General features: G+C 44.2%; 1 protein-coding gene across 1 annotated transcript; it reads left to right on the forward strand.

The window, feature by feature from the left end:
- Positions 1–6,487: 6,487 nt before the first annotated feature.
- Positions 6,488–11,999, forward strand: LOC138830447 (keratin, type I cuticular Ha3-I). The gene is made up of 7 exons (XM_070026827.1): positions 6,488–6,835; positions 7,997–8,079; positions 9,009–9,165; positions 10,888–11,049; positions 11,148–11,273; positions 11,440–11,660; positions 11,882–11,999. Exons 1-7 carry the CDS (start codon positions 6,488–6,490, stop codon positions 11,997–11,999), a joined length of 1,215 nt encoding a protein of 404 aa, XP_069882928.1.
- Positions 12,000–25,391: the final 13,392 nt, after the last annotated feature.

A 25,391-nucleotide genomic window follows, 5' to 3' on the forward strand; every position in this document is an offset into this window, starting at 1 on the left:
ATACCCCAGGGATTGCCATAGGAGGATTGCGTGAAGACAGGAAGATCATGGATGAACAGTTCAGCCTCTCTGACTCCATGCTCAGCTTCACAATGAGTCACTGAGACATGGCCTAGCAGGAGAACAAATGCTTACTGCTGTGGCCTAGCTCTGAGCCCTGGCCTGCTGGGACTTCTTCATCCTGGGTCTCTCTCACCATCTGCTGGTGTTCTGATGGTCTGGGAGGTCTGAGCTGTGAAGAGGCTGCAAGAGATGCTTCCTGGTTGTCCCATTATCCTTCTTGCCATTCCCCAAACCTCCTAATAAACTTTCCTTCTTGCAATCAGACATGTTTCTCATGTGCATTTATTCCTTTCAAAAGTGTGCATTTTGCCTGGGCAGAATGAAAACAGCAGAGGACTTTTAGGGTTCAACATTGTCCTACAAAGGTCTCCATCATGACTTATTAACATTTAGTAGGCAGAACAGCCACCATTATCCATTAAGTCTGGTTAAACCAGCAGAATCCAAAACTGCGAGACCTCATTTGAATACAATAAGCACATTTATCACATGTCCTACCTCTGTAAGATGAATGTAACATTTCTAGGAAGTTCCTTGGTTTCTTTTTCTTTAAGAAGAGGAGAGGATCGAACATTTATAGGACACAGATGCACCAGGAGCTGGGCTATTCCTTCCTTCTCTTAGTCACATGGCTAGGAAGGGGCAAGTTCAGGAAGTTCACTTGCTGTAGGGTAGTTTAATGTGAGGTGTTACTGGGAGAGAATGGAACAGATTGTAAACAAGTACCAGAGCTGCAAATCACCTGTATCCAATTTATCCTGTCCGTTCTCCTGGGTGCTAGGACTACTGTCCATTGACAGTGGCCTGGCAGTTGCTTTTAAGAGGTCCTGAAGTCTCCCAGGTACATTTCCCCCTCCCCCCAGGCCTTCTGAGTAAGGGCTCAAGCTTTCTCCACACTGATCTTATTGTTCAGTGCATGAAGTGTTTAAAACTTCATGTCGTTGGTGGGGTCATGTTGGGATAACTAGATTCAGAAAGTGTTGTCCTTAGTTCTTTTTTAAAAATGGTGGGGTTTTTTTTGGTGAAGAAGAGGAAGGAATGTCAGGGTAATCACCTTTTCTCAGGACAAAGCTATTTCTGTTTCTGATCTGAGTAGGGGTCAGTGTTACTATTTAGCTCACAAATGAGCTAAATCAGTTATGATTTGTGTGGTAGATCAACATCCGGGACAAGGGAATGCCACCATTTCTTGCTTTAAATGGCTAGACATGGAACAAAAAGATCAAATATGTTAAAAACTAGAGAGACAACTGTGAATTTATCACTAGGACTTAAGAGACGTTAACTGTGTACTCTATTTACATAATCTCTGATTTACTTTTTTTGAGAAATGTTATGTCATAGATTGAGCTAAAACTACATTTTATCCATCCTTTTCTCCCCTGGTTTGCATTATGTTCTTTTGGCCTGTCATGGGGCTTGAACTCAGGGCCTGGGCACTGTCTCTGAGCTTCTTTGGCTCAAGGCTAGTGCTCTACCACTTGAGCCACAGCACCACTTTAAGTTTTTTCTGTTTATGTGGTACTGAGGAATCAAACCTGGGGCTTCATGCATGCTAGGCAAGCACTCTACCTCTCAGCCACATTCTCAGCCCTGTATTATGTTGTTAAGCACTATCTTTTTGTAATCTAAAATTTGGCTATTGTTATTATTATTGTTTAGAATTATCTACACACATACATTCATTTGCTTATAAAACTGCTGCCTTTATTTTATTTCTCATTTCTGGTTTTAATCACCTGTTTCAGAAACATATTCTCCAGTAGTTCTCATGAAATCCATGTAATAAATTCTCTGTTATTATATGAGAATAATGGTCACTCATAAATGAGAGTGTAGTTGGTAAAGAGTTTCAGGTTGTTACCTATTTTCCTTCAGTATTTTGAAAATGTTATACAATTAACATTTGGATTTTGTGTTTAATTTTGAAAGCCTGTTATTGGTCTATTTCTATTGTTGGTAATCCTTCCTTATGCTACTACAGGTAACAATAATTTGGTTTAACAACTTGATACATAAAATGATTGAACACATAAAAGGAGAACAATGAAGAAATATAGATCTTGTAAAAGAAATGAAAACAATGCAATATTCCACTTGAAAACCAACAAAATGAATATCAACCCCTAGCTCCCTTCCTTCTCCAAACATATTTGGAGATCTACTTAATTTAATCAGTGATTTTGTTTTATTTGATGAAAAAATAAAACAACCTCCCCCCCCAAAGTTATTGATTCCTAGAATTCGATCTGTGAAACTTTGTGGAAGAATTATAAATAAAATCAGGCTAAGGAAAACATATGACAATTAAATAATTGCTCTAACCTAATCAATGGGAGAGGTATTAGTCTCCTAAGAATGTCCTGTAGGACAGAGGGGCCCATCAGCTGCACAGGACATTGATGTAAAGGAACTAAGCCACTCAAGGGCAGTGATGAGAGGAAGAGAATAAGAGGGACAGAGATAACAGCTAACACTAAGCAAAAAAAAGGTAAGGTACATACCACCTGATGTGGAAGAGATAGCTGTATTGTCGAAGCTCATAGAATTCATAAACTTTATAGACCACGATAATGACAATTTGCCTCATGAAGGTTAGAATGTGTTTGTGATTTTAAGTATCACTATTTCAGAATACTGTGAAATTTGTAAAATTTATGTAATCACTTAATCTCAGTAAAAATTATTTTTAAAAAAGAATGTCCTGTAGGATTATGGGAACTAGGACTTTGTGTTAATTATAATTCTGTTAGTTTAGTTAGTAGTAGCTGAGATGAGAGACAAAAGAAAATCTTGAACCTTTAAAATGACAAGAGACATATTCTTAAAACTTATACCTTAACGTGTATTTCCCATTTCTAGAAGTTCTGCTTTTTTATTAATACATTTATTCTTTTTATAAAACAACCATCTTTTTATAAGGTCTTGGTTTCCTATCATCTCTTTAAACATACTTATTTAAGATTCTTGGCTCTGGTCTCCTGTTTCTTGTGTCTTCTCCTTTCTCAGCCTCAGTTACTTCCTTATGTGGCTGGCAACTTACCATGTAGCTGGGGCGGGAGGTTCTTCAACCCTATGAATTCAATCTCCAGAATTGCTGATAATACAGATCAGTTTAGCAAACTCTAAGGAGAATTTTACTACTATTAATTTGAGAGCCTACTAACAAGTAGTTCAGTTTAAAAAAATCTTCCTATAACAATAAGAATCCTTCATTTTTCCTGTCTACCTCTTCCCCAAGTCTTTTTTTTTCTTTCTGTTTTTGCTAGGCCTGGGGCTTGAATTCTGGCCTTGGGCTCTGCCCCAAGCTTCTTTTTCTCATGGTCAGCACTACCATTTGAGCCACAGTGCCACTTCAGGCTTTTTCTGAGTAGTTTATTGGAGTCTTTTGGCCTTTCCTTCCCCAGGCTGGCTTCAAACTGTGATCCTCAGATCTCGGTTTCCTAAGTAGCTAGGATTACAAGTGTGAGCCACTTGTACCTGGCTCCCCCAAGTCTTTTGAGGGGCTTAGATTTTTCAGTTGATTCGGTTTGAGAAATAGCTAAGATAGCTTTCACTTCCAAAGGGGAAATAACTTACCCAAACTCTCATGGAGAGTTCTTGCCATGAGTCTTTCTTTGCTTTTATAAAATTAATTTTAAAAAATTCTATTAGCATCAATTCATTGTACAGGGATGTCCACATTTTGACATGTCCACATATGCATGTAATGTTCCTTGATCAGACTCATCCTGTTCCATCACTTCCCCTCTTCCCCTCAAATCAATCTCAATAAGCTGGATGGATCTGGAAACCATCATATGAAGCAAAGTAAGACAAATTTGGAAGAACAAAGTTCACACGTTGTTTTCCCATCTGTAGATGCTTGACCTAAAAGACAATCTCTCTAAGATAAAGGGGACTCACTTTGTATTTTACAACAAAGCTGAAGTCATTTCATAGGAATGGACAGAACAGATTGCTTACGCTTCTTGGATGGTTGTTCCTAAATGACAAACTGTTATGAGTCACCGAGTTCAAACGAGCTGAGCGTTTCTAAACTGTTTCAAGCACACTCCAATTATTTCATGAAAGTTTAATGGCTCACCAGCTTTATCATCAGCTGTCAAGATGGATTGTGACACAGAATTTCTTGTAAGTAATAAACATGTTAACTCTGCGGGTTTCACGTTTCAGTTTACCGAAGTTCAGGGCAGGCATACCTTTGAGAACACAGGTGTAGTGTCCAGCAGACACAATCATGTGACCCTAAGAGGGTCCTGATAACTCTGTGGTCCACTCAGGAAACACCCTTCTCACCTTGAATGGGCCACTGGCCAATCTGGCAGCTCTCCCAGGCTCTATTCTTTTATGTGCTCTCCCTCCCTTCCTGTGATGCCATGAATCCATCTTTTCATTTAAACTACTTTTTCATTCTTGGCAATGACCCAGAGGTATTTCTTTTTCTTTCTCAGCTCCTTACGGCTTTGTGTGTGTGTGTGTGTGTGTGTGTGTGTGTGTGTGTGTGTGTGTGTGTGTGTGTGTGTGTGTGTGTGTGTGTTGGCTTTGGGGTGTGAATTCAGGGTCTGAGCAATGACCCTGAATATTTTTGATTAAGGTTAGTGCTCTACCACTTGAGCCACATCTCCACTTCTGGCTTTTTGGTGATTACTTGGACATAGGAGTCTCACAGACTTTCCTGTCTAGGCTGGCTTCAAACCATGACCTTCAGATCTCAGCCTCCTGAGTAGCTAGGATGATAGGTGTGAGCCACCGGTGCTCAGCCATTGTTACTGTTTTTATGCTCCTCCATTGCATTCATTTCTAAAACTCTCACAGCTTCACTTAAGCCTTGTCGGTCCTTCTTCTTTTTTAATCTGTTCTTCTTATCCCTTTCATGAACTCTTAGCTCTCAACTCCTTTTAGCCTCTTATTACTGCATGCCTGGCCTACTATAATAACTTGCTTTCTGGTCTCTGCCTTTAGAATTTCCTTCTTATTTCCAAAACCAACAAATGTTTGGTGAAATGGTCTAATGGTCTCTAACACAGCTTTTTGTTTTGCCACATTCAGGTGTTAAAGCTTACCTTGGCTCTGCTGCTACCAGGGAAGTCTAAGTCCCTTACCTTACTGTGTGTCACTAAGCATTTTTGACATATGACATTGTCTTCCCTAGATGGCTTTATTTTCTATCACTTCCCTATAGCTCTCTCCTCTCAGCCAATCTGGCTTACCAGAGTTCTTCAACCATGTTGAGCTTTCTTACCCCCCTTGATGAAAACACATATGGGTCTTTCTTTTCAAGTCTCTTCATACCAGCACAGTTCCATTACTGTTCTCCCCAATATGGAAACCACTCATGTGTCACTTGTCAACTTGCTTCCTGTTTATTTCTTCATCCGTGTGACCCCCACACTCAGGAGAGTACACTATATGGTAGGGCTAAATGAACTGAACTGTTAGGGGGTATCAAACACAGAGAGATAAGCACAGAAGTCAGGACGATGCTATGCTCAAGTTAAAAGGAGAACTTACAGGAGAAGATCTTAGGGAAGGAGGTAGATCATTTTTATCAGAGCAGAATGATGTGAGGTAAAGAACAGAGACCTGTGTTGGGCTCCTAGCTACTTCAACTTAATATCTCCTGCCTTTGATGTCTTCATTTGCCATATGATTTGCCTTGAAGAGTTGTAGTGAGGAGTGATAAGATCCCATTTGTGAGAGTGTCCATTACCACAGGGGCCTATTCAAGTTCTCAACAAGGACAAGTTCTTTCTGATCATAGCATAGGTCCAAGACAGTACAGTCACACTGAGCTGGACACAGCCTTAACCCAATGTCTATCTGTTATTTAGTTAGTGGACATTATCATGAATGTATCAGGAAGCAAGGTCCCCAGGAACCATGGTCTAACATTTCCAAAAAGGATTTAGTATTTCTAAGAACTATTAGTTTGGCATTTTGGTATTTGGCAGTTGGGCCTACCAACAGACATCTCAGTAAGAGCTCTGCTTTTCTAATTGCACTGAAGAGAGCCAGAGGCATGCCAGAGAGTCAGGGCAACCACAGTGTCGCTTGACCTGCCAAACCCAATTCAATGAAGGTCAGGGTTTCTTTCATGAGTTCAGCCCTTTGAAGTCACAACCATGAAGGTCTGACTTCATGACACACAGCATGGAAGAGGAGTCCTGACTTATAGAGAAGCCGGAGTAAAATCTTTTATGAGGTGAGGGACTCTTCTAAAAGAAACTCATAACAAATGGAGGGGAAGGGCTTTGACAATCACCAAATGATGGGGAGGGGGGTGGAGGAAGAGGACTGCCTTACCTGTCCACACCCTCTGTGGAAGGAGTATAAATGTTCACCAGAGGTAGGTGACCCACAGCTCTGAGGCTTGGGAAACTTGTACTCCGTGTTCATCGGGCACCTCGCTCCCTCCAGCACCATGCCGTACAACTGCTGCCTGCCCAACCTGAGCTGCCGCACCAGCTGCGCCTCCCGACCTTGCATTCCTCCCAGCTGCCATGGCTGCACCCTGCCCGGTGCCTGCAACATCCCCGCCAATGTGGGCAACTGCAACTGGTTCTGCGAGGGCTCCTTCAATGGCAGCGAGAAGGAGACCATGCAGTTCTTGAACGACCGCCTGGCCAGCTACCTGGAGAAGGTGCGTCAGCTGGAGCGAGAGAATGCAGAGCTGGAGAGCCGCATCCAGGAGAGGAACCAGCAGCAGGACCCACTGGTGTGTCCTGCCTACCAGGCCTACTTCCGGACCATCGAGGAGCTCCAGCAGAAGGTGAGGGGGTTGGGCTCCAACCTAGCAGGCCGAGGACCTGAGATGGGATTCAGAAATGATGCACTCTTTCTCATGATGAGGAAGTTATGATGACTGACCTTCCATTTTAATTCTTCAGTGCCTGTGCCCTTTCAGACCTAGACTTTCAGACCTAGGTTGGTTCTGAGTATTGGTATAAAACCATTTGAAGAGGAGGTAGTGGCACGTTGGATTTGCTGAGCCCTACAGTTATTACCCTAGGGTGAGGGAAAAGAGCCGAGTCTCCCTCAGCAGGGCATCTGGATACTCTGACTGCTGGTTGACTGCCTTTCTCTGGATTCCTATTTATCTCAATCCCATTGCCTTGATCTCCATATTTCTGGGCTTCTAGGTATGCAGTGTCCTGTGGGGGAATATAATATTCGCCTAAATCCAGAAAGACTGGAAGCTCTTTAGGTGGAAATGGCCCTAAGCCACCCAGAATGGTGGGACAGCTCCACTAGCTCATTGACCTTGTGTATCTTCTCTACTGGATGGAAAGTTTTCTGGAGACCAGGATCTAGTACTCATTCATTTTTGTGTTTTCAGCTTCTAGAACCATGACAGTAACAAAGCAGATGTTACTACTAAATATGAATAAACTAGGCACTGGTGGTTCAGGTCTGTAATGATAGCTACTCAGGAGGCTGAGCTCTGGGAATCATGGTTTGAAGCCAGCTTGGGCTGGAAAGTCTAAGAGACTCTTTATCCCCAGTTAACCACCAAAAACACTGGAAATAGTACAGTGTTAGCTTTGAGCAAAAAATGCTCAAGGGACAGTATCCAGTCCCTGAGTTCAAGCCTCAGGACTGGCACCACCTCCCTTCATCCCCACACAAATAAATGTGAATTAATACCACCAGCTTCTTAGTATTGCTTATTAGGAAAAGTAAACAAAGTATGATCATTTATCTGCTCATCCTTTCCTTGAATATCTTAGTGATCTGTTTTTGCAAATTTAGTTTCTCAAATATTTGCTGAGTACATGCCATACACAAATAGCACTTGATAATCTTATTATATAAGCTACGAAGTGATTTGTCATTTTGATCCTTCCATATATGTGGATTAGCATGGATTGCCTTTTGGCAAAAAAAAAAAATCAAAGCTCTTGTTCATTCTCTGTGTTTTGGGGCTTTTTAGATCCTGTGCAGCAAGTCTGAGAATGCCAGGCTGGTAGTCCAGATCGACAATGCCAAGCTGGCCTCAGATGACTTCAGGACAAAGTGAGTGGCAAGTGGGGTGGTGATATTTATCTGTCTTCTCCCCTCTGTCTATCCTCAGCCTTCTGTCAACACTGATAAACGCTGACCTGGCTTCTCTCTCAGCCTTTCCATGAGGTCCATATTGATCTTGCTCACTGTAGCTCAGAGATCCCTCTACTGTGCCTCATTCCTTTCTCTTTCCTGACTTCATTTTAGGGTGACATCCCTTGGTCACCCTGAGCCTCAATGAAGACTGCATAGTGCTCACTCATGTCCTACTATGTGAAGGATTCAATCAGGAGAATGTGGGAAATGTATTCATCTTAGAAACATCACAGTTAATCAGCCTTAACTCTACTGGCTCTTTGTAAAAACAATGACCAGTAACATTTTCCCCTGGGACCAGTGTTGTACACCTGCCTGGAAAGAGGTGGTCTTAAAAGCTACCAACTCCTTAGGCGCAATGCCTATGTGCTCTGCACATCCAAATAGTATTTATTGAAATGAACCTTAGGAAAGGGAAGCAAGAGGTTTTTTTCTTTTCTTTGTTGATATTTTTATTTTATTTTCTTGTTGTCTTGTTTGTTCCTTTATCTCTCTTTGGGAGGATAAGGAGGGCACAAAGATGGAGGACAAAGAGTGAACAAATGCAGCAGTGGTACTCACTGGATATCATGTTGAAAATGAACGCTACAACCTGTGGGTGGGGATGGGAGGGAAAAGCTGGGAGAGAATGAGAGAAAGGGTGACATTGTCCACCTGACATGTGTAACTGTAACCCTTCTGTACATCATCTTTATCAAACTTTTTATTTTTACTTATTTTTTATCATAAGTTTAAAAAGAAAACTATCAACTCGAATTCCTGCTTATCTGACAAACCAAATCAAAGCTGAGTCAAGGCCGGGCATGTTCGTGCTCAGCCTATCTGTAATCTCCCTGTGATCACAGGTATGAGACGGAGCTGTCCCTGCGGCAGCTGGTGGAGTCCGACATCAACGGCCTGCGCAGGATCCTGGATGAGCTGACCCTGTGCAAGTCTGACCTGGAGGCCCAGGTGGAGTCCCTGAAGGAGGAGCTGCTCTCCCTCAAGCAGAACCACGAGCAGGTGAGGTTCTCCCCAAACCTGGACAGGATCAGACTCGCCCGGGGCCTGTTTCCAACCACCGCAGGCTGGGGAGAGGCAGTAGGTTGAAGCTCAATTAGCCCGGGAAGCTCTTCTCTAAACACAAAAGGATTTGTAGAGAATGAGTAATCTAAAAATCTGTGATAGGAGATTAGCGTTTGCTGCCAAAGACAGGAACAGGGGTGAAGAAAGTTGGCCAGCCAATAAGGAAGGCTCGGCAATAAGGCAGTTGCTGTGACCCTTCAGTGTCCAGGGGAGAAGCACGTGGCCACTGTAGACTCTGATTCTCTGTTTTGTAACTGGAGAGGATAAGATGGCCTAGGGCTACTTAGCAAGAGGGCTGAGCTAGACATAAAATGCATCCCTCCTAGTTCCTATCCAGAGCCCTTTCTGCTACTCAGAAAATAGAAATGTGGAGGAAAATGCACCCCAATACTAGGGTGGTCTTTGCATAAAGGAGGTATTTACAAATCTTCAATCCCAGAACCAGGCACATAATAACAATTAATATGAATATAATACTGTCTTTTTTTTTCTGGTGGTACTAGGATTTGTACTCAGGGCATAGCTCCTACTGGCTTAAGCAGGTGCTCTACCACTTGAACTACCTCCCAGGCCAACACAATGCTTCCTTATTGACCCATCATTGCGCTAAAGTGCTTTGGAGCTCCAGAGGAAGGTCTCATGTTAAGATGAGGAAATCAAAGATTCCTGAAGGTCCTAGAAACTCTGTTGAGTAGTAGAGATGGGGTATAGTTCAAATCTGCTTCATGCACTAATCCAAGTACTAAGTGATTCTGGCTCTGCAGACAGATTAGCTGTGAAATGAACAGGTATTTATTTCCCTTAGGAAGTTCTATAACCTGGCAGCACCAACACCTCAATAGCTAACTCTGTGTGTGTCTTCAGGGATACGGAAGGTAGCTTCAGGTTAAATAGGGAGCATTGGGATCTGAGGGTGAAGAAAGTCTTCACAGTTAGGAGTCTCAAGTCACAGGAGTGGCCTGTTTTACCATTTAGCTCCATCTCTGTCCTTGTTATCACTTTACCTTTGGAATGTGAACAGGAATGAGTTGCTTGGCAGGTGATCTAAAGCTTTTGTCTGTTTCCTTTAAGATTATTATAAGAAGAAGGCATTGACTGCTGGAGAGGTAGTTTGCTTTCCACACAAGATATTTGTTTTTTTTTAATTTTTTCCACACAAGATGTTTATCAGTGATTTTTCTCTTTCCTGAAGCCTGGGGTAATTGCTGCCTGAGAGGAGTACAGATATAAAGGGTACAGATACAAAGTTGGGGGACTTGTAGTTAATTCACAGGATCTAGCAAGAGCATCATTTAGGTTGCCTCCAACGTTCTTATTTCCTCTGCTTACGAATCAAACCTAAGATGCCATAAGATATCCTGGCCAAAAAAAAACATCATGAAATCATGATTAACCATGTCTTAGCGTTGACAACAAATCACCACCTCTCTCTAAAGAAGAAATACATGGAATATGAAAGTCAAAAGGAGGACTCAAGTACTTGTGAAGTACAGGGATAGTCACTGAATACAGAATCTGACCACTGATGGGAGGGGAGGAAATGGAGCTTGTTGAAAGCTGAAGAATCATCACAACTTGAATTTCATTATCTCAAGGAGCAAAGCAGAGCATCAAGATTTTTTTCTTTTGAGGTTTTGAGCTTTTCCCTTCGCCCTGCAGGAAGTCAACACCCTGCGCTGCCAGCTGGGAGACCGCCTCAACGTGGAGGTGGACGCCGCTCCCACCGTGGACCTCAACAGGGTGCTGAACGAGACCAGGTGTCAGTACGAGGCCCTGGTGGAGACCAACCGCAGGGAGGTGGAGGAATGGTTCACCACACAGGTAGGCATCGAAGCACATGGCCATTTGGGACTCCAGGCTCACAGACAGAGCCCACAAGGCAGCGGCTGACCCTGTCTCTTCCCCTTCTGCTATTGCAGACTGAGGAGCTGAACAAGCAGGTGGTGTCCAGCTCAGAGCAGCTGCAGTCCTACCAGGCAGAGATCATCGAGCTGAGACGCACAGTCAACTCCCTGGAGATTGAGCTGCAGGCCCAGCACAACCTGGTGTGTATTGTTCAGAGTGGCTGGTGTGTAATGGGGGAGGTGTACACAGTGGGGTGTCCCTCAGACCACAGTCCCCTGAGTCCTTGAAGCTCCTGAGTTGTGTGGCAGGCCCTGGAGGAAGGCTTTGCAGGAGTAGCTCCTGACATCCTCATCTTCTCCCCTGCAGAGGAACTCTCTGGAGAACACGCTGACAGAGAGTGAGGCCCGCTACAGCTCCCAGCTGTCCCAGGTGCAGTGTCTGATCACCAACGTGGAGTCGCAGCTGTCTGAGATCAGGTCTGACCTGGAGCGCCAGAACCAGGAGTACCAGGTGCTGCTGGATGTCAGGGCCCGGCTGGAGTGTGAGATCAACACGTACCGGGGCCTGTTGGAGAGCGAGGACTGCAAGTGAGTCTGAGACAAATTATGTTTGTTTTGTTTAACTGGCCCCCGGGGTGGAGGGCACACCAGGCTTCGGGGAGAACAAATGTCTCCCAGGTGGACTTACTTCTAACTTTTTGTTAGGTCATGTAAGGTATCACAGTCATCTAACAAAATGAACGTCTGGTATCTTCCGGGATCCTTAACTTGTTTGACTCTGACTCATTCTAATGATTTCCTGTTTCCAGGCTTCCTTGTAACCCCTGTGCCACCAGCAATGCCTGTGACAAGCCCATCGGGCCCTGTGTTGCCAATCCCTGCCTGACCCGGGCTCGCTGTGGGCCCTGCAACACTTTTGGGCGCTAGAGGCCCTGCCGCCAGAAGGAGGACAAAGGCTCCAGTCCACTTCATCCCAAGATGTTCAACAGCGCTGTGAGCACAGGCAGTACCAGCCTCCTGAAGCCAGCGCTCTCATTCATTCTTCCAATAAACTCTTGACTCTGGTGTGAAAAGTATAATTGTCTGTTTCATGCTTGTGTTCCAAAATTGGAGGTCTTACATTTTTTTAAATAAAAGGAATCAAGGCCAGGAGCCAGCGACTCACACCTGTACTCCTAATTACTATACTCCTAGAGATGTTGTGAGGAGCACTGCTTCAGGCTAGCTAGGGGAGACTTATCTGAGATATTCTGATCTCCAATTAGCTAGCAAAAAGCCATAAGTGGGAATGTGGCCAAGGCAGTAGAGTGCCAGCCTTGAGCACAAAAGCTACGGAAGAGGGAGAGTCCTGAGTTCAAGCTTCAGTACTCTCTCTGACTCCTCTCTCTCTCTCTCTCTCTCTCTCTCTCTCTCTCTCACACACACACACACACACACACACACACACCAGTGTCTTCTCATGAGACAGAATTGTTCACTCCAATCTATGGTCTATGGCTTTTTTCAAAGGAGAAGCCTCCACAGGTGTCACCTGCTGATCTGGGTTTGTCCTAAGTAATCAAAGCTAGATGTCCCTGAAGGCTGGGAAGAAAACACACCAGAGAAGATCATTCCAACCATAGGCACCAGCAACTCAAGAAAGGGAGTCAGAGTACTGCCTTTAAAGGTGGAGGGGCTCCTGAAGTCTGCAGCATTGAGCTGGGAGGAGTAAACCCCCAGGATACGCAGAGGCTGGGCAGGGAAGGGGGTGATATGGGGCTCATTGGCTCTGGAGAAGACTGATTTTTATCTCAAGTGGAAAGGGAAACAAAAGAAGAGCTCAGGGGATGGCTTGGTGAACACTCAGAGAGCTCAGGGGGGTCAGGTGAGTGGCATGTAGGTTTAGGGAACACTTACATGGATAGCTTTGGGATGAGTGATGGGTCCATTGTGTTGTTTGGTTTTTGTTTCAAAGAAGAATAACTGATGTTCCCCATCCAAGAAGGGCCAGAAACTGCGCAAATGGCTCAGAGTATAAGAAGAGAGGATCGTGGTGTGGCAGCCTGCCCTGTATCATTACAAAACTCCTGCCCCTATCTTGACGGGCATGCTCCAGGTAGATGGGCGCGGCCTCACCTGGCTCTCTCTATGCCCACTGAAGGTGTGTGGTGGTTTCAATCTCTCACTCTCATTTAAGTTTTATTTTTATAGCATGTAGGTACAAGCCTTAGTGTGAAATATTAATACCAGGAAAGACTTACATCCCAAACGAGCTCAGCAGTGGTCCCATTTATCTCTTGATTTAATATCTAACTTTTGTTAGTTTTTTTTTTTTTTTTTTGTCATTCCTGTGGCTTGAACTCAGGGTCTGGGCACCGTCCCTGAGCCTCTTTGTGCTCAAGGTTAGCAGTCTACCACTTGAGCCACAGCGCCACTTATGGCTTTTTCTGCATAGTTTATTGGAGATTAAAGTCTCACGGCCTTTTCTGCCTGGGCTGGCTTTGAACTGTGTTTCTCATATCTCAGCTTCCTGAGTAGCTAGTGTAATCCGCTGGTGCCTGGCTAGATCTGGTCTTGGGTGCCCCCTGGGATACTATTTGCTTTTCTTTTCTAGCTCTTCCTGGTCCTGGCCTATCCACTAGGTTACCCATATGAACCATTAGAAAAGAGAGGCTCTCTCATGAGGGGAATGGAGCTGCCCAGAAGGCCTGTGTGGCAGGCAGCGCATTTGCTATTCTCCAGTCAATGCAGAGCCCTGCTTCTGGGCCTTATGCCAGGTGTAACCCTCCATAAACAGATATGGCAGCCTTGACACAACCATACATCCTGCTCAAAGCTGGGCACCCAGATTCCATCTGGGCCATTGTGTCCACTTGATTGACCTCAAGTCATGCCATTTAAATAACTACATTTTTACATTTTAAAATGGATCCTTGTGGTACCTTTATGACAGACACAGGAGGCACATAGGAGATACTCAAAAACTAATTAATCACATACCTGCTTGGCATTAATAACTCTTTTGAGGGCAGTTAAGGAAGCAAAGAACAGAGAGATTGTTTGAGTAGGTCATGCAGCAAAGATAATTTTATTCATTGGCAGAAGATGTTCATGGGGTTCCTGAGAAAAGCAAGAAATAGGCAGGTCCATAGATCACTCATTCTGTCTCTTTCCCTCTTTCTCTCTCTCTGTCTCTGTTTCTGTCCCTCTCTCTCCTTTTTCTATGGTGCTAGAGATTGAAGCTGGAGTCTCACATAGGCTAGGCAAGTGCTCACCCAGCCCATGACGAGAAAGGCATAAGCCCCCCCCCTTTTTTTTAAAATCCTGCATTGTATTCTTTGAAGACAGCGTGTTATTCTTGCTTTAACAACCATGACATATGCAGGATTAGGCCAGAAACTTCATTCTTTGAAGACAGCATGTTATTCTTGCTTTAACAACCATGACATTTGCAGGATTAGGCCAGAAACTTCATTCTGAAAGGACTGAAGTGACAACAACAGAGTTGTTGAGAGCAAGTTTTGAAGGAAGATCAGTACAAAAGAGAAATTAAGAACTTAAGTGACTTGAGCACAAAACAATTGAGTTAAGGCCAAGAGTTTTTCCAATTCTTCTTCAAATGCTGAAGGGTAGGGCCAGGAAGTTGCTGGGCATGCTTGTGTCACAGGACTGCTTAGAGTCTCAGCTTTGATCTGGTGATGATTGCTGTTCTCTCTAGAGGACTGGGTTGTTCTGGTTAAGCTTTTATAAAACTCAAGGGGCTTCTGATCAAATAAAACAACATGGAGTTTACATTCTGAAAAGCTTTGGATTCCAGTTGAGAGACCCTATCTAAGGAATCTCTTTTGTTTCCCTTCAGTGAGTTATTATGTTAAACTAACCAGCAACCAAAGACTTGTTGATTAGACCAAGAAGTTCTCTCAAACTTTTGCTAATTGTAGAGCTGATGAAAAAGAGCCATTTTTTTTAATCCCCTGTTGCCACTATTTTTTATTTTGGTGCCCTGTGTCTTACATACATTTAGCTGATTTGGGGAAGGGAAGAGAAACAAAAAAAAAAATGGTGAGATAAAGGACAAAGGGTGAACCAATGCAACAGCAATACTCACAAGATAAAATGTTGGAAATGAACTTTACAACTTGGGATGGGAGAGTTGCGGGGGAAGGAAATTGGGAGAAAAAATGAGGGAGGGTATAACAATGTTTGACAAGAAATGTATTATGTATATAATTATAACCCCTCTGTACATCACCTGGAAAATAAAATTTAAATTAAAAAATGCTACTTTATGTTTATTCCGAGATATAAACAAAAACAATTTGAATTCATACACACAGTTTAAAAATCACACTCATTTTCTAACGCATTTATAAGATTATCTCTTTGTTGCTTTGTATGTCCCTCCCCCACAGTATAACCCCTGCTTTCACTATATTTGATGTCAGTATAACTTGTGGAGGAGATGGGGAAAAACCAGTTGTTTAAGGATACAGGTGGACCTGTTGCAACAACGAGAAGTACAAGTTGTCATGTCCAAAACGAGCTTTACAACGTCAGTGTGGGGGGGGAAGGGGGGGAAGGAGAAGGATTGGGATTGGGGGGGAAGGGGGGAGGCTGGGAAGGGATGTGAAGGGTAAACAAAGGAGGAGGCTGCAATGCTTGGCAAGAAATGTACACATTATCCTGCCCACGTAATTGTAACTCCTCTGTACAGTATGTTCACAAATAAAATAAAATTAAATTAAAAAAATCACACTCATATATATAACTTTATATATTTTTATAAATTAATGAAGATTATATAAATTATATATTATTTGATTTATATATTTATATAACTTTCATATATTATTTATGATATATGCATTTCATGATTGAGTTTGACTTTGGGAAGAAGGAATTTAAGCGAGATGGTGTATGAACACCAAGGAAGTCCTCTATATTACCACGAATCCTACATTTACTTGATTTTAATCCCATTAGGAGCAAATATAGAAATATATAGTCACCAATCCTCTTTACACTGGTTTAAAATACATTTTCTTTTAATTCATGTTTTTGGTATCCATCAGAGTAGACCAGCTTAGAGTTCTTTTAAAAACAACTCCCATATTTCCCACGTGTTATCACAGTATTAGTTTTCTTACTCATACAGCAGCCATCATTAGGAGGACACCTTAATCACTACATTTCCATCCAAGAACTCAGGTTGGAAATCATTTGAACTTGAGATGTGGGTTCACAAAGTCTGCTTAGCAGGGTGAAGGGAAAGAGCATTGGCTATAAAACTTTGATCACTCTCTGTCATGTGTTATTATTACCCAAGGGGAGTCACTTGGTCACGTCTGATTTTGAAGTAGATAGTATTCTCTTATTGTCTTATTTCTGAAAGGCAGAGAAACAGGGAGAATCATTTGGGGAAGAGTGGCGGTGGCCTCTGCACTTGTTTTCCCAGGAATCTGCCTTGTGGAAATGGCTGAGGTGGAAGGATGGCTTCCCCCCCCTCCCCAAAGAATGGCACTTATTCCTATCAATGCATTGGAAGCAGTATCAGTCAGATGCCTCTTCAGATTCATGGTCTAGTAAACTCGTAGATCTTTGCCTCATAGTGTCTTGGTGGTAGGAATGGGTGGGCTGAATTTCTTTTCTGGACTACCATTTATTACACAAGGGTATGGCATTTTGGAGAACCAGATTGTTGGGGGCAGAAGGGTCTTCTAGGGGTGTCTCTACCTTGGGTGTGTCCTAGGCTTTGTCTTTGTTTCTACTCCCCCAAGTAAGTCATGAGAAGAGCAATTCAAGTTTACCAGGTTCAGTCAATGCACAGGATTTAAGTCAATGCCATTTAAATACAATTTGTTTCTTACATCAAACCAGTTTTTCTGTAGAGTTGCTTCTTGCGTCTGCTTCCGCTGTCCAATCAAAAACCACTGGGTGCTGCCTATAATGTCAGGATGTGAACACTAGAGGCCGCCAGAGCAGCAGGCAGGCTTAGGTTTTAAGATTGTCAGTAAACAAACCATTCATTTGGGCATTGAAGTCCTTCAAAGAAAGACACACAGACTTGTCCACATAAAAAGAAAATCCAAATGCATAAAGGACTCATAGACACAATTAAAAGGAAATGATACCGGAGGACAAATTTTGCAACACAAGTGAATGACACAATGGGAAAGTTAATATACCTGCATAAAATAAGTAGAGCAGAGACATGTAATTTCCTGAAAGAGAAAAAGTAAAAATACATAATAAAAATTAATAAATCAAAATAAATGCACAAATAAATACTACAGGAGAATTTATGGTTGGCCCAGCTGAGAGACATTTTATTTAAAAATTATTATTATTACTTTTGAGATATGGTTTCATTATGTCACTATTTTGAGATCAAGATCGACTTGTTTCAGCCTTCTGAAAGTTGGGATTACAGGGATGAGCCACCAGAATTGGCTTCTTTGACTGACAAAGTAATATATAATTGCTATTGGAAATGGATGCAAATGGGAATACTTTTTCTAGAGAGTAACATTTATTAATAGGGTAAAACTATTTAGGTTAAAAATTACTTGGTGGAAATTTCAGAAGTTATATATATTTTTTTGTTTTTGTTTTTGGGTCTGGTCATGGGACCTGAACTCTGGGCCTGGGTGCTGTCCCTCAGCTCTTCAGCTCAAGGCTAGTGCTCTACCACTTGAGCCACAGCGCCACTTCCAGCTTTTTTCTTTTTCCTTATGTGGTGCTGAGGAATCAAACCCAGGGCTTCAGGCACGCAAGGCAAGCGCTCTACCACTAAATCACCTTCCCAGCCCCGGAAGTTATATTTTTATGAGCTTATTTTCAAGAGATAAAAAGATATGTAGAAACTCATACTTAAGAAAGTTCACTCTAGTGTTTCACCTTATTTTGTTTTCCAGTCCTGAGGTTTGAACTCAGGACCTGGGAGCTGTCCCTGAGCCTCTTTGTGCTCCAGGCTAGTGCTTTACCATTTGAACCACAGGACCACTTTCAGCCTTTTCTGATTAGTTAATTGGAGGTAAGAGTTTCACAGACTTTTCTGCCCAGGCTGGCTTCAAACTGTGATCCTCATATCTCAGCCTCTTGAATAGCTAGGATTACAGGCAGGAGCCACTGGTGCCCATCTTTAGTGTTTCATTTTTAATATTGGAAAATTGGAACTGGCATAGATATCTAACAATAGGAAAGGGTTATACGAATTTGAAAACAAAAATTCTCAATGTTTCATCTTTAATAATGACTGTACTCACAATCATTTCCTATGTGAAATGTATAATACTTTATGTACAAACCAAGATATATATATATATATAGTTTCAATGATGGAAAAATATGTGTCCATGTGAGAACTTTACGATCATCTCTGGTGTTATTTTTTCCTAAATTTCTTTAGGTGTTTGCTCTTTGTAAGTTGAAAAGCAGCAGGAATTTCCTATATTCATTTCCCCAGCATAGGGTTAGGCAAGGCAAGGGCTGGTTTAGGCCATTCAAAGCAGACTTTGGTAGTGAAGGAGGGTGGGTGGGTTTACCTGTGCTATCGGGAACAGCTGAATACAAGTAGTTGAGAGCATGTACATTTCAGCAGATGTCTATCACAAATCTGTTGTCACTCTCTTCAATTCTATGATGTTATTTAAGTCTCCCAAAAATTCAGATACTACCTCCAGAGGAGAAGATGGGGAAGAAATCCTGGATGAATTCTTTTCTTTCTTTCTCTTTCTTTCGTTTCTTTCTTCCTTCCTTTCTTTCTTTCTTTCTTTCTTTCTTTCTTTCTTTCTTTCTTTCTTTCTTTCTTTCTTTCTTTCTTTCTTTCTTTCTTTCTTTCTTTCTTTTTTTGGTACCGGGGATCAAACCCAGGATGCTGCACTTGCTAGACAAGTGCTTTGCCAGTGAGCTACATCCAAGCCTGGATGAATTCTGAGTTTATACAAAGATCTCTCTCTCTCTCTCTCTCTCTCTCTCTCTCTCTCTCTCTCTGTCCCTCTTCTCCCCAGAATTTACAGTGAGGGTTTGAAATAGACTTTAGCAGTTGTAGAGAAAAATGAAGTAATCTATTTCAAACCTACATGTCTTGGAAATTTGTAATTGACCTATGTTTTTATATCCTCTATGTATGTCTATTCATCTACATTCATATTGATATTTACTTGCAATTCTTTAGAATGAAATACTTAAAGGAAAATTAGAATGTTACTTATATGTGTGTGTGTATAAATATGTTGTGGATTGTATTTTCTTCTATTTATTGTTTTGGCTTTCTCAGAAGTATCACAGCAAGCAGATATGAAATGTATGATGCAAAACTATAATGTAAATTTGTAATGTAAGTGGAAACCTGGGAAAATACATCAAAGGCAACCTGGGGGGAAATACAACTTACAATACAACCAAGCTTCCACTTTCCATTGCCTTTAAATGATTCCAATCAATCAAAGGAAAAGACCAACAACTCAAGAGAAAAAGAGAACCCACACAGATGGGACTGGAGTTTATTGTATCTAGCTTAATTTCCTTTGCAACAATAGAAATGCAAATGAAAGCTATTGCAAAATCCTTCCTGCCAGCTGATGGATGAGGCCACATTCCTCCATAGCGCATGTCATTAGTCAGGTATGAAGAGAGCCTCGCACTTGGCCCAATGGCAATCCCCATGAAGATGACCAATTCAAGGCACTCACGGATCTAGCACCCACTCTTCTAAGAACTGGTGGCAGAAATACGTTAAGATGCGTGTAAAATGACTTTATCCCACAGTTATTCACCGTCTCTTGGTTACAGTAGGAAACAAATAAGAATACAAGGAGCATCTTGGAAGTTGATAATTGGCTAAATATAATTTACCAATCAGATAGAATGCAGTGAAGGTCTTGGGCATGGATCTGGAAGGAAGGCTAAGCTCTCCTAAGGAGCAGGAGGAACAGAGTTGAGAAGTGTGAGCCTAGTCTCTATTGGGGGTGCACAGCCAGGTTCTTAGTGGCTTCAGTGTGATTCTAAAAATTTTCCCAGCAGTCTTTGCAGCACTTTGTGGGCAGATCTTCTACAGGAAGATAGAGTTTGTTGGGTGCGGTCTGGATATCCAGCTTCAGCCCTTGCTGTTTTCACCAGGAAACAGTAAGTGGAAAAGAGAAGCTACAGGCTCAAGCTGCCAGCCCTCAGCCTCTCCCTGAACCCCCCCTCCCCAACCCCCGCCTCTGCCCTTTACAGGAAAAGGAAAAAGAAAGCCAGAAAAAAGAAGCCAGTACTTTGTAGGGATCTTAGAGGAGCTGGTAGAGGTGCTGGCGCTGAACAGATCTCTGAGCTCACCAAAGGGATGCAAATGCCAAGGCCCTGTTCAGACCTGGAAAGGCACACCAAGAATAGACCAGAACAGCCATAGAAGGAAGGGATGTCTCCTCGGGGTCCTCGGAGGAAGAGCAAGTTTCCTGCACCTGTTCTCTCAGTGAAAGCAGGTTTCTTTTGGGACTGGACAGCTTCTCTCCAACACCCTCCGACTCCCGTCTTTCCCCTTTCCTACCACTGCAACCTCAGTGTCTCTCCATTCCCCTCCCCACCCCACCCCCACCTCTGGCCAGGCATTGGTGGTCACCATCTCAGGTCCTTGACCATCTTCATCCCCCCAACCCTTCTCACCTGTGCACATGCACTTGCTCACTTGGATAAGACTAACATCCTGCTTAGCCACATGCTGTGTTGTGCCCATTTCCTTGGTCTTAGGGACATTTCTATCTGGGATCTTAGCTTTGGGGTGCCTTCTCTGCTTCCACATTCTCCTCTTCCTCTTTGATCCCATAAAGCATCAAAGTTCCCTTGGCTTGAAATGGGCTCTGGAAGCCAGGTGTGGCATCTGTAATCCTAGCCACTTGGTAGATGGTGGTTAGGAGAATCGAGGTTGGGGAACAGCCTCAGTAGAAGTTCACCAGACTCTGCCTCATGAGCGAACAAACAAAAAGCCACAAAGGACTGGGGGGCTTGGTGCAAGCGGTAGAAGGCTTGGCTAATAAGCCTGAAGACTTAGATTCAACCTCCAGTGCTCTGAAAAGTATAGGGGCTGAGCCCCATCTCACTCTGACAGGCCTAAGTGCCCTGAGTAAGCCCTCTGCCCCCAACCAACCTGTGTTTCTGAGACTATATGGGGCTCACTCCAATCTTCTTCCTGCTCTACCTTTCCTGGTTGATCCCTCTCCTCCTTTTCACAGACATTACAGCCCTTCTTGTGTATACTGCAGAGCTGAGCATTTATTGCTGTCCTAGGGATGCTTAAATTAACTCTTCTCTAGGTGGACAGGGGCTGCACACTCAGCTGGATTTGCCCCTTGCTCTAAAAATGCACTACTGACAAGGTATAAGCTCTGTCTGCTTCACTCCTCTCCCTCCAATCCCCACTACCCGTCCGATCACTAGGCACCTCTGTGTGGTTGTGCTGGTTTTGTTCAGTGCTTTATTTTTGACAAGTTTCTGCTGCTGCTACTGCTGCCGCCGCCGCCTGTGGCCCTGTTCATCCTCAGCGCTTCCCCCTCTGACTGCATTTCCTCCCCTAGGCAATCTTCAAGGGGTGAGGAGCTGGGCTATGTATTAGTGTTAACTAAGTTCTACAGAAGGTGGGGCTCTGTCCCTAAGGTGCTGACACAGATGGGGACAGTTCTCATGTTGACTGTTGAAATGGTGGAGGGCTCACTTTCTCTCCTGTTCTGTCTGTTTCCGTCTGAGGATCCTTTCCTTCCTTCCTTCCTTCCTTCCTTCCTTCCTTCCTTCCTTCCTTCCTTCCTTCCTTCCTTCCTTCTTTCCTTCCTTCTTTCTTCCCTTTCCTCCTTCCTTCCCTTCTCTTCCTTATCTCTTTCCTTCTTCCCTTTCCGCCTCCTTCCCTCTTTCCTTCCTTCTCTCCTCCCTTCTCTTCCTTCTCCCCTTCCTTCTTTTCTTTCATCTCTCCTCTTTCTCTCCTTCCTGTCTTCCTTCTCTTTCTCTCCTTCTTTCCTTCCTTCCTTCCTTCCTTCCTTCCTTCCTTCTTTCCTTCCTTCCTTCCTTCCTTCCTTCCTTCCTTCCTTCCTTCCTTCCTTCCTTCCTTCCTTCCTTCCTTCCTTCCTTCCTTCCTCATCTCTCCTTCCCTCCTCCTCCTCCCTGCCTACCTTTCTTTCTTTCCCCTGTATCTCCCTTTTCTACCAAGGAAAGGCATGGGGCAAGGTGGGGGTGGGGGAGCAGGTGCTGAGCACAGCTCCCCCTGCCCCCGCAGAGAGAAGTGTGCCTGTTTCACTTCCCCTTGCAGTCTAGAGAGAATGTGGCTCCCCTACCTTTGGCAGTTTTATGAGGAGTCTTTCTCCATTTCACAAGTCAGTTATTACTTGTGATTGAGGCTCACGCACCACACCCAAACAAATGTGCTACACAATCTGCATACCACACACACAGACACAAATATTTGCCTAGCTCACCTGGGCTGGGGAGACGATGCCATTTCCACATGTGAGAAGCCACATGATCAGACCTTCTGCATCCCCTTGTAGCCTGGTGCCAGGAACAAGGGCATGGAGTTTTTCCTGGCTGCCTTGGGGAGTCCTCCACGAAAAAGAGCCCCCTGTGAAGTAGAGAGGTCTTCAGGGGTGCGAGAGAAAATGTGGGAGAGGAGCCCAGAGTCTGTGGCTGGCTTCTCCTCCCTCTCTTCCACCTGGCTAATGACAGGTCTTTTCCTAGATGTATTTTTACCCTCTGGACAAACAGCAGTTGGGGAAGAGTAGGGTTCTTGTTCTTTTGTTTTGTTTTGTTTTTATGAGTTGAGGTACTCGGGGTTTGGGGGGGCATAAACAGCCAGTTAATGAGACGGTTCACCTGGAAACTGACACAAATAATAACAAAGCAAACATCCTGTGTCTTGTGCCAGCCCCCCACCTCCTTCCCCCAGGGTGAGGGGGTATAAAAGCCATGGTTCTGCTGGCCACCGTCAGACCTGGGGAAACTTCGGCCGCGTTCCTGACTCTGCGACCTGACCGGCTGGGACCATGGGGTGCTGCCCGGGGGATTGCTTCAACTGCTGCACCCAAGATCAAGACTGCTGTGAGGAGTGCTGCTGCCAGCCCTCCTGCTGCGGCTGCTGCGGCTCCTGCTGCGGCTGCGGAGGAGGGGGCTGCGGAGGGGGGGGCTGTGGAGGAGGCTGCTGTGGGTCTTCCTGCTGTGGGGGTTCTGGCTGTGGAGGCTGTGGAGGCTGTGGAGGTTGTGGAGGCTGTGGAAGCTGTTGTGGTGGCTGCTGTGGCGGCTCAGGAGGGTGCTGTGGCCCTGTGTGCTGCCAGCCCTCACCTGTCTGCGACACGAAATGAAGATCACGCCCGGCACCCCGCCGTGGGGCCGTGTGAAGGGGACAGACAGCCTCCATCAGCTCTGGCTGGAGACTCTGCAGAACCTTCTAGACCTGCCTTCTCCCCATCCCTCAACACCAGTGTCCCGGCCTCTCATGGAAAAGGAGGACGTGTTCTCCATCGCCTGCCTGCCCCTCTCCCTGATTTCAAGATACTGGGAACAAGAGCCATGTCCTGGAGAGAAATTAAAGCTGGGCCCCCCTGACGCGACTCCCCAAGGTCCGGAGGGCGACTCCCCATGGCTTCACTGGCCCGAAGTCAAACGTCTTATCAACCCCCACCCCCAGGCCCCACACACTCCCCAAGCCAGCTTCTCCTGCCAGTGCCTCTGGCTTTGACCCTCCTCCCAGCTTTCCACTGCCTTTGAAACTGGGCTAACCTCTTAATAAATTCAAGCATGCTGGCATATCCCAATCAGTCCTCTGGCCTCTTCCTTCACCCCTCCTCCCCACTAGGTTAGGGAAATGTACTCTCTGGCATCTGCCCTAAGGTTTTGCTTTGTGCAGTGCAATTTATGGATTTATCATGGCAGAATCTAGTTCAAGCAGGAGATTCCTGGAGCATAGGCCTGAGGAATCTGTGTGTGTGGTGCGTGTGTGTGTGCGTGTGCGTGTGTGTGTGTGTGTGTGTGTGTGTGTGTGTGTGTGTGTGTGTGTGTGTGTGTGTGTGTGTGCCAATACTGGAGCTTGAACTCAAAACCTGAGTACTATCCCTTAGCTTTTTTTTTGATAAGGCTGACTCTCTACCACTGAAGCCACAGCTCCACTTCTGGCTTTTTTTTTCCTGGGTAGTTAATTGGAGATAAGAGTCTCATGGGTTTTCTTGCTCAGGCTGGCTTTGAATGGTGATCTTCAGATCTCAGTCTCCTCGAGTAGCTAGGATTGCAGGCATGAGCCACCAGTGCCTGGCTGAGATCTGTGTTTTTCTCGGGTCTCAGGTAATCCTTTGCAGGGAGGCTGGCAACCACACTGGTGCAGACAAGACTCCGTGTGCTGCATGAGACTGGCTTGGAGAGACTTTTAATATATAGATCCTGGGGCTTCACCATTAGCTTTGGTAACTGTTGGTTCTAGAGCTTAGGGCATCTGGGAATCTGTAGTTTTAAAAGCTCCACAGTAAATGCTGGCTCCATGGGCTAGGACTCCTTCTGTACTACAGAGATCTGTAGGAGGGCTTCAGGCTCAAGCTTCCTGTCAAAGTCAGGGTTTGGTAAAATAACTTTGGTTCTGAATGGCAGGAACTCCTGTGGCCACACTATACCAACACATGCAGCTTCTAGGAATGTTCTGGCCCGCTCAGCTCTTTCTGCAGCTTCATGCTCTTTTGCTTCAGAGCAAATAGGGAGTGAACATCTGTTAGCACAGGCCTGACCAGCTGTGGGAGCCCAACTGGTAAGTTTAAGCCCAAAAGATGGTTGTCCTGCTCTGGGAAAACACCTACAAAGCCATGACTCATCTGGCAAATAGATAAGAAAAAAATATGTGTGTGTGTGTGTGTGTGTGTGTGTGTGTGTGTGTGTGTGTGTGTATGTGATTCATAAGAATAGCAGTGATTCCTAAAACTTTGAAAAAATATAAAGAAGAAATAATACCCTCCAGAATACTCAGAGTTCATAACCAATATATAGGTTTCTAGATTCTCATGCAGGCAGATTTACAAATGAAGCTACGATTATGCTGCTCTTACTCTTCTGCCTTTAAGTTTTTTGTTTGTCTCAAAGTTGGGCACTGCTGGCTCATGCATGTAATCTAGCAACTCAGGAGGCTGAGAGTTGAGAATCCCTGTTTAAAGCCAGCTCTGGCAGGAAAGTCTCTAAGACTTCATCTCTTATTAAGCAGTGAAAAGCTAGAAGGGGAGCTGTGGCTCAAGTGGTAGAACATCATCCTTGAGAGAAAAGGCTAACGAAGAACATGAGGCCCTGAGTTCAAGCACTAGTACCAGCACTTGTGTGCAAGTACACACACACACACACACACACACA

This window comes from Dipodomys merriami, unplaced genomic scaffold (assembly GCF_024711535.1).
Source record: "Dipodomys merriami isolate MVZ:Mamm:240054 unplaced genomic scaffold, mDipMer1.0.p SCAF_19, whole genome shotgun sequence".
Classification (NCBI taxonomy): Eukaryota; Metazoa; Chordata; class Mammalia; order Rodentia; family Heteromyidae; genus Dipodomys; species Dipodomys merriami.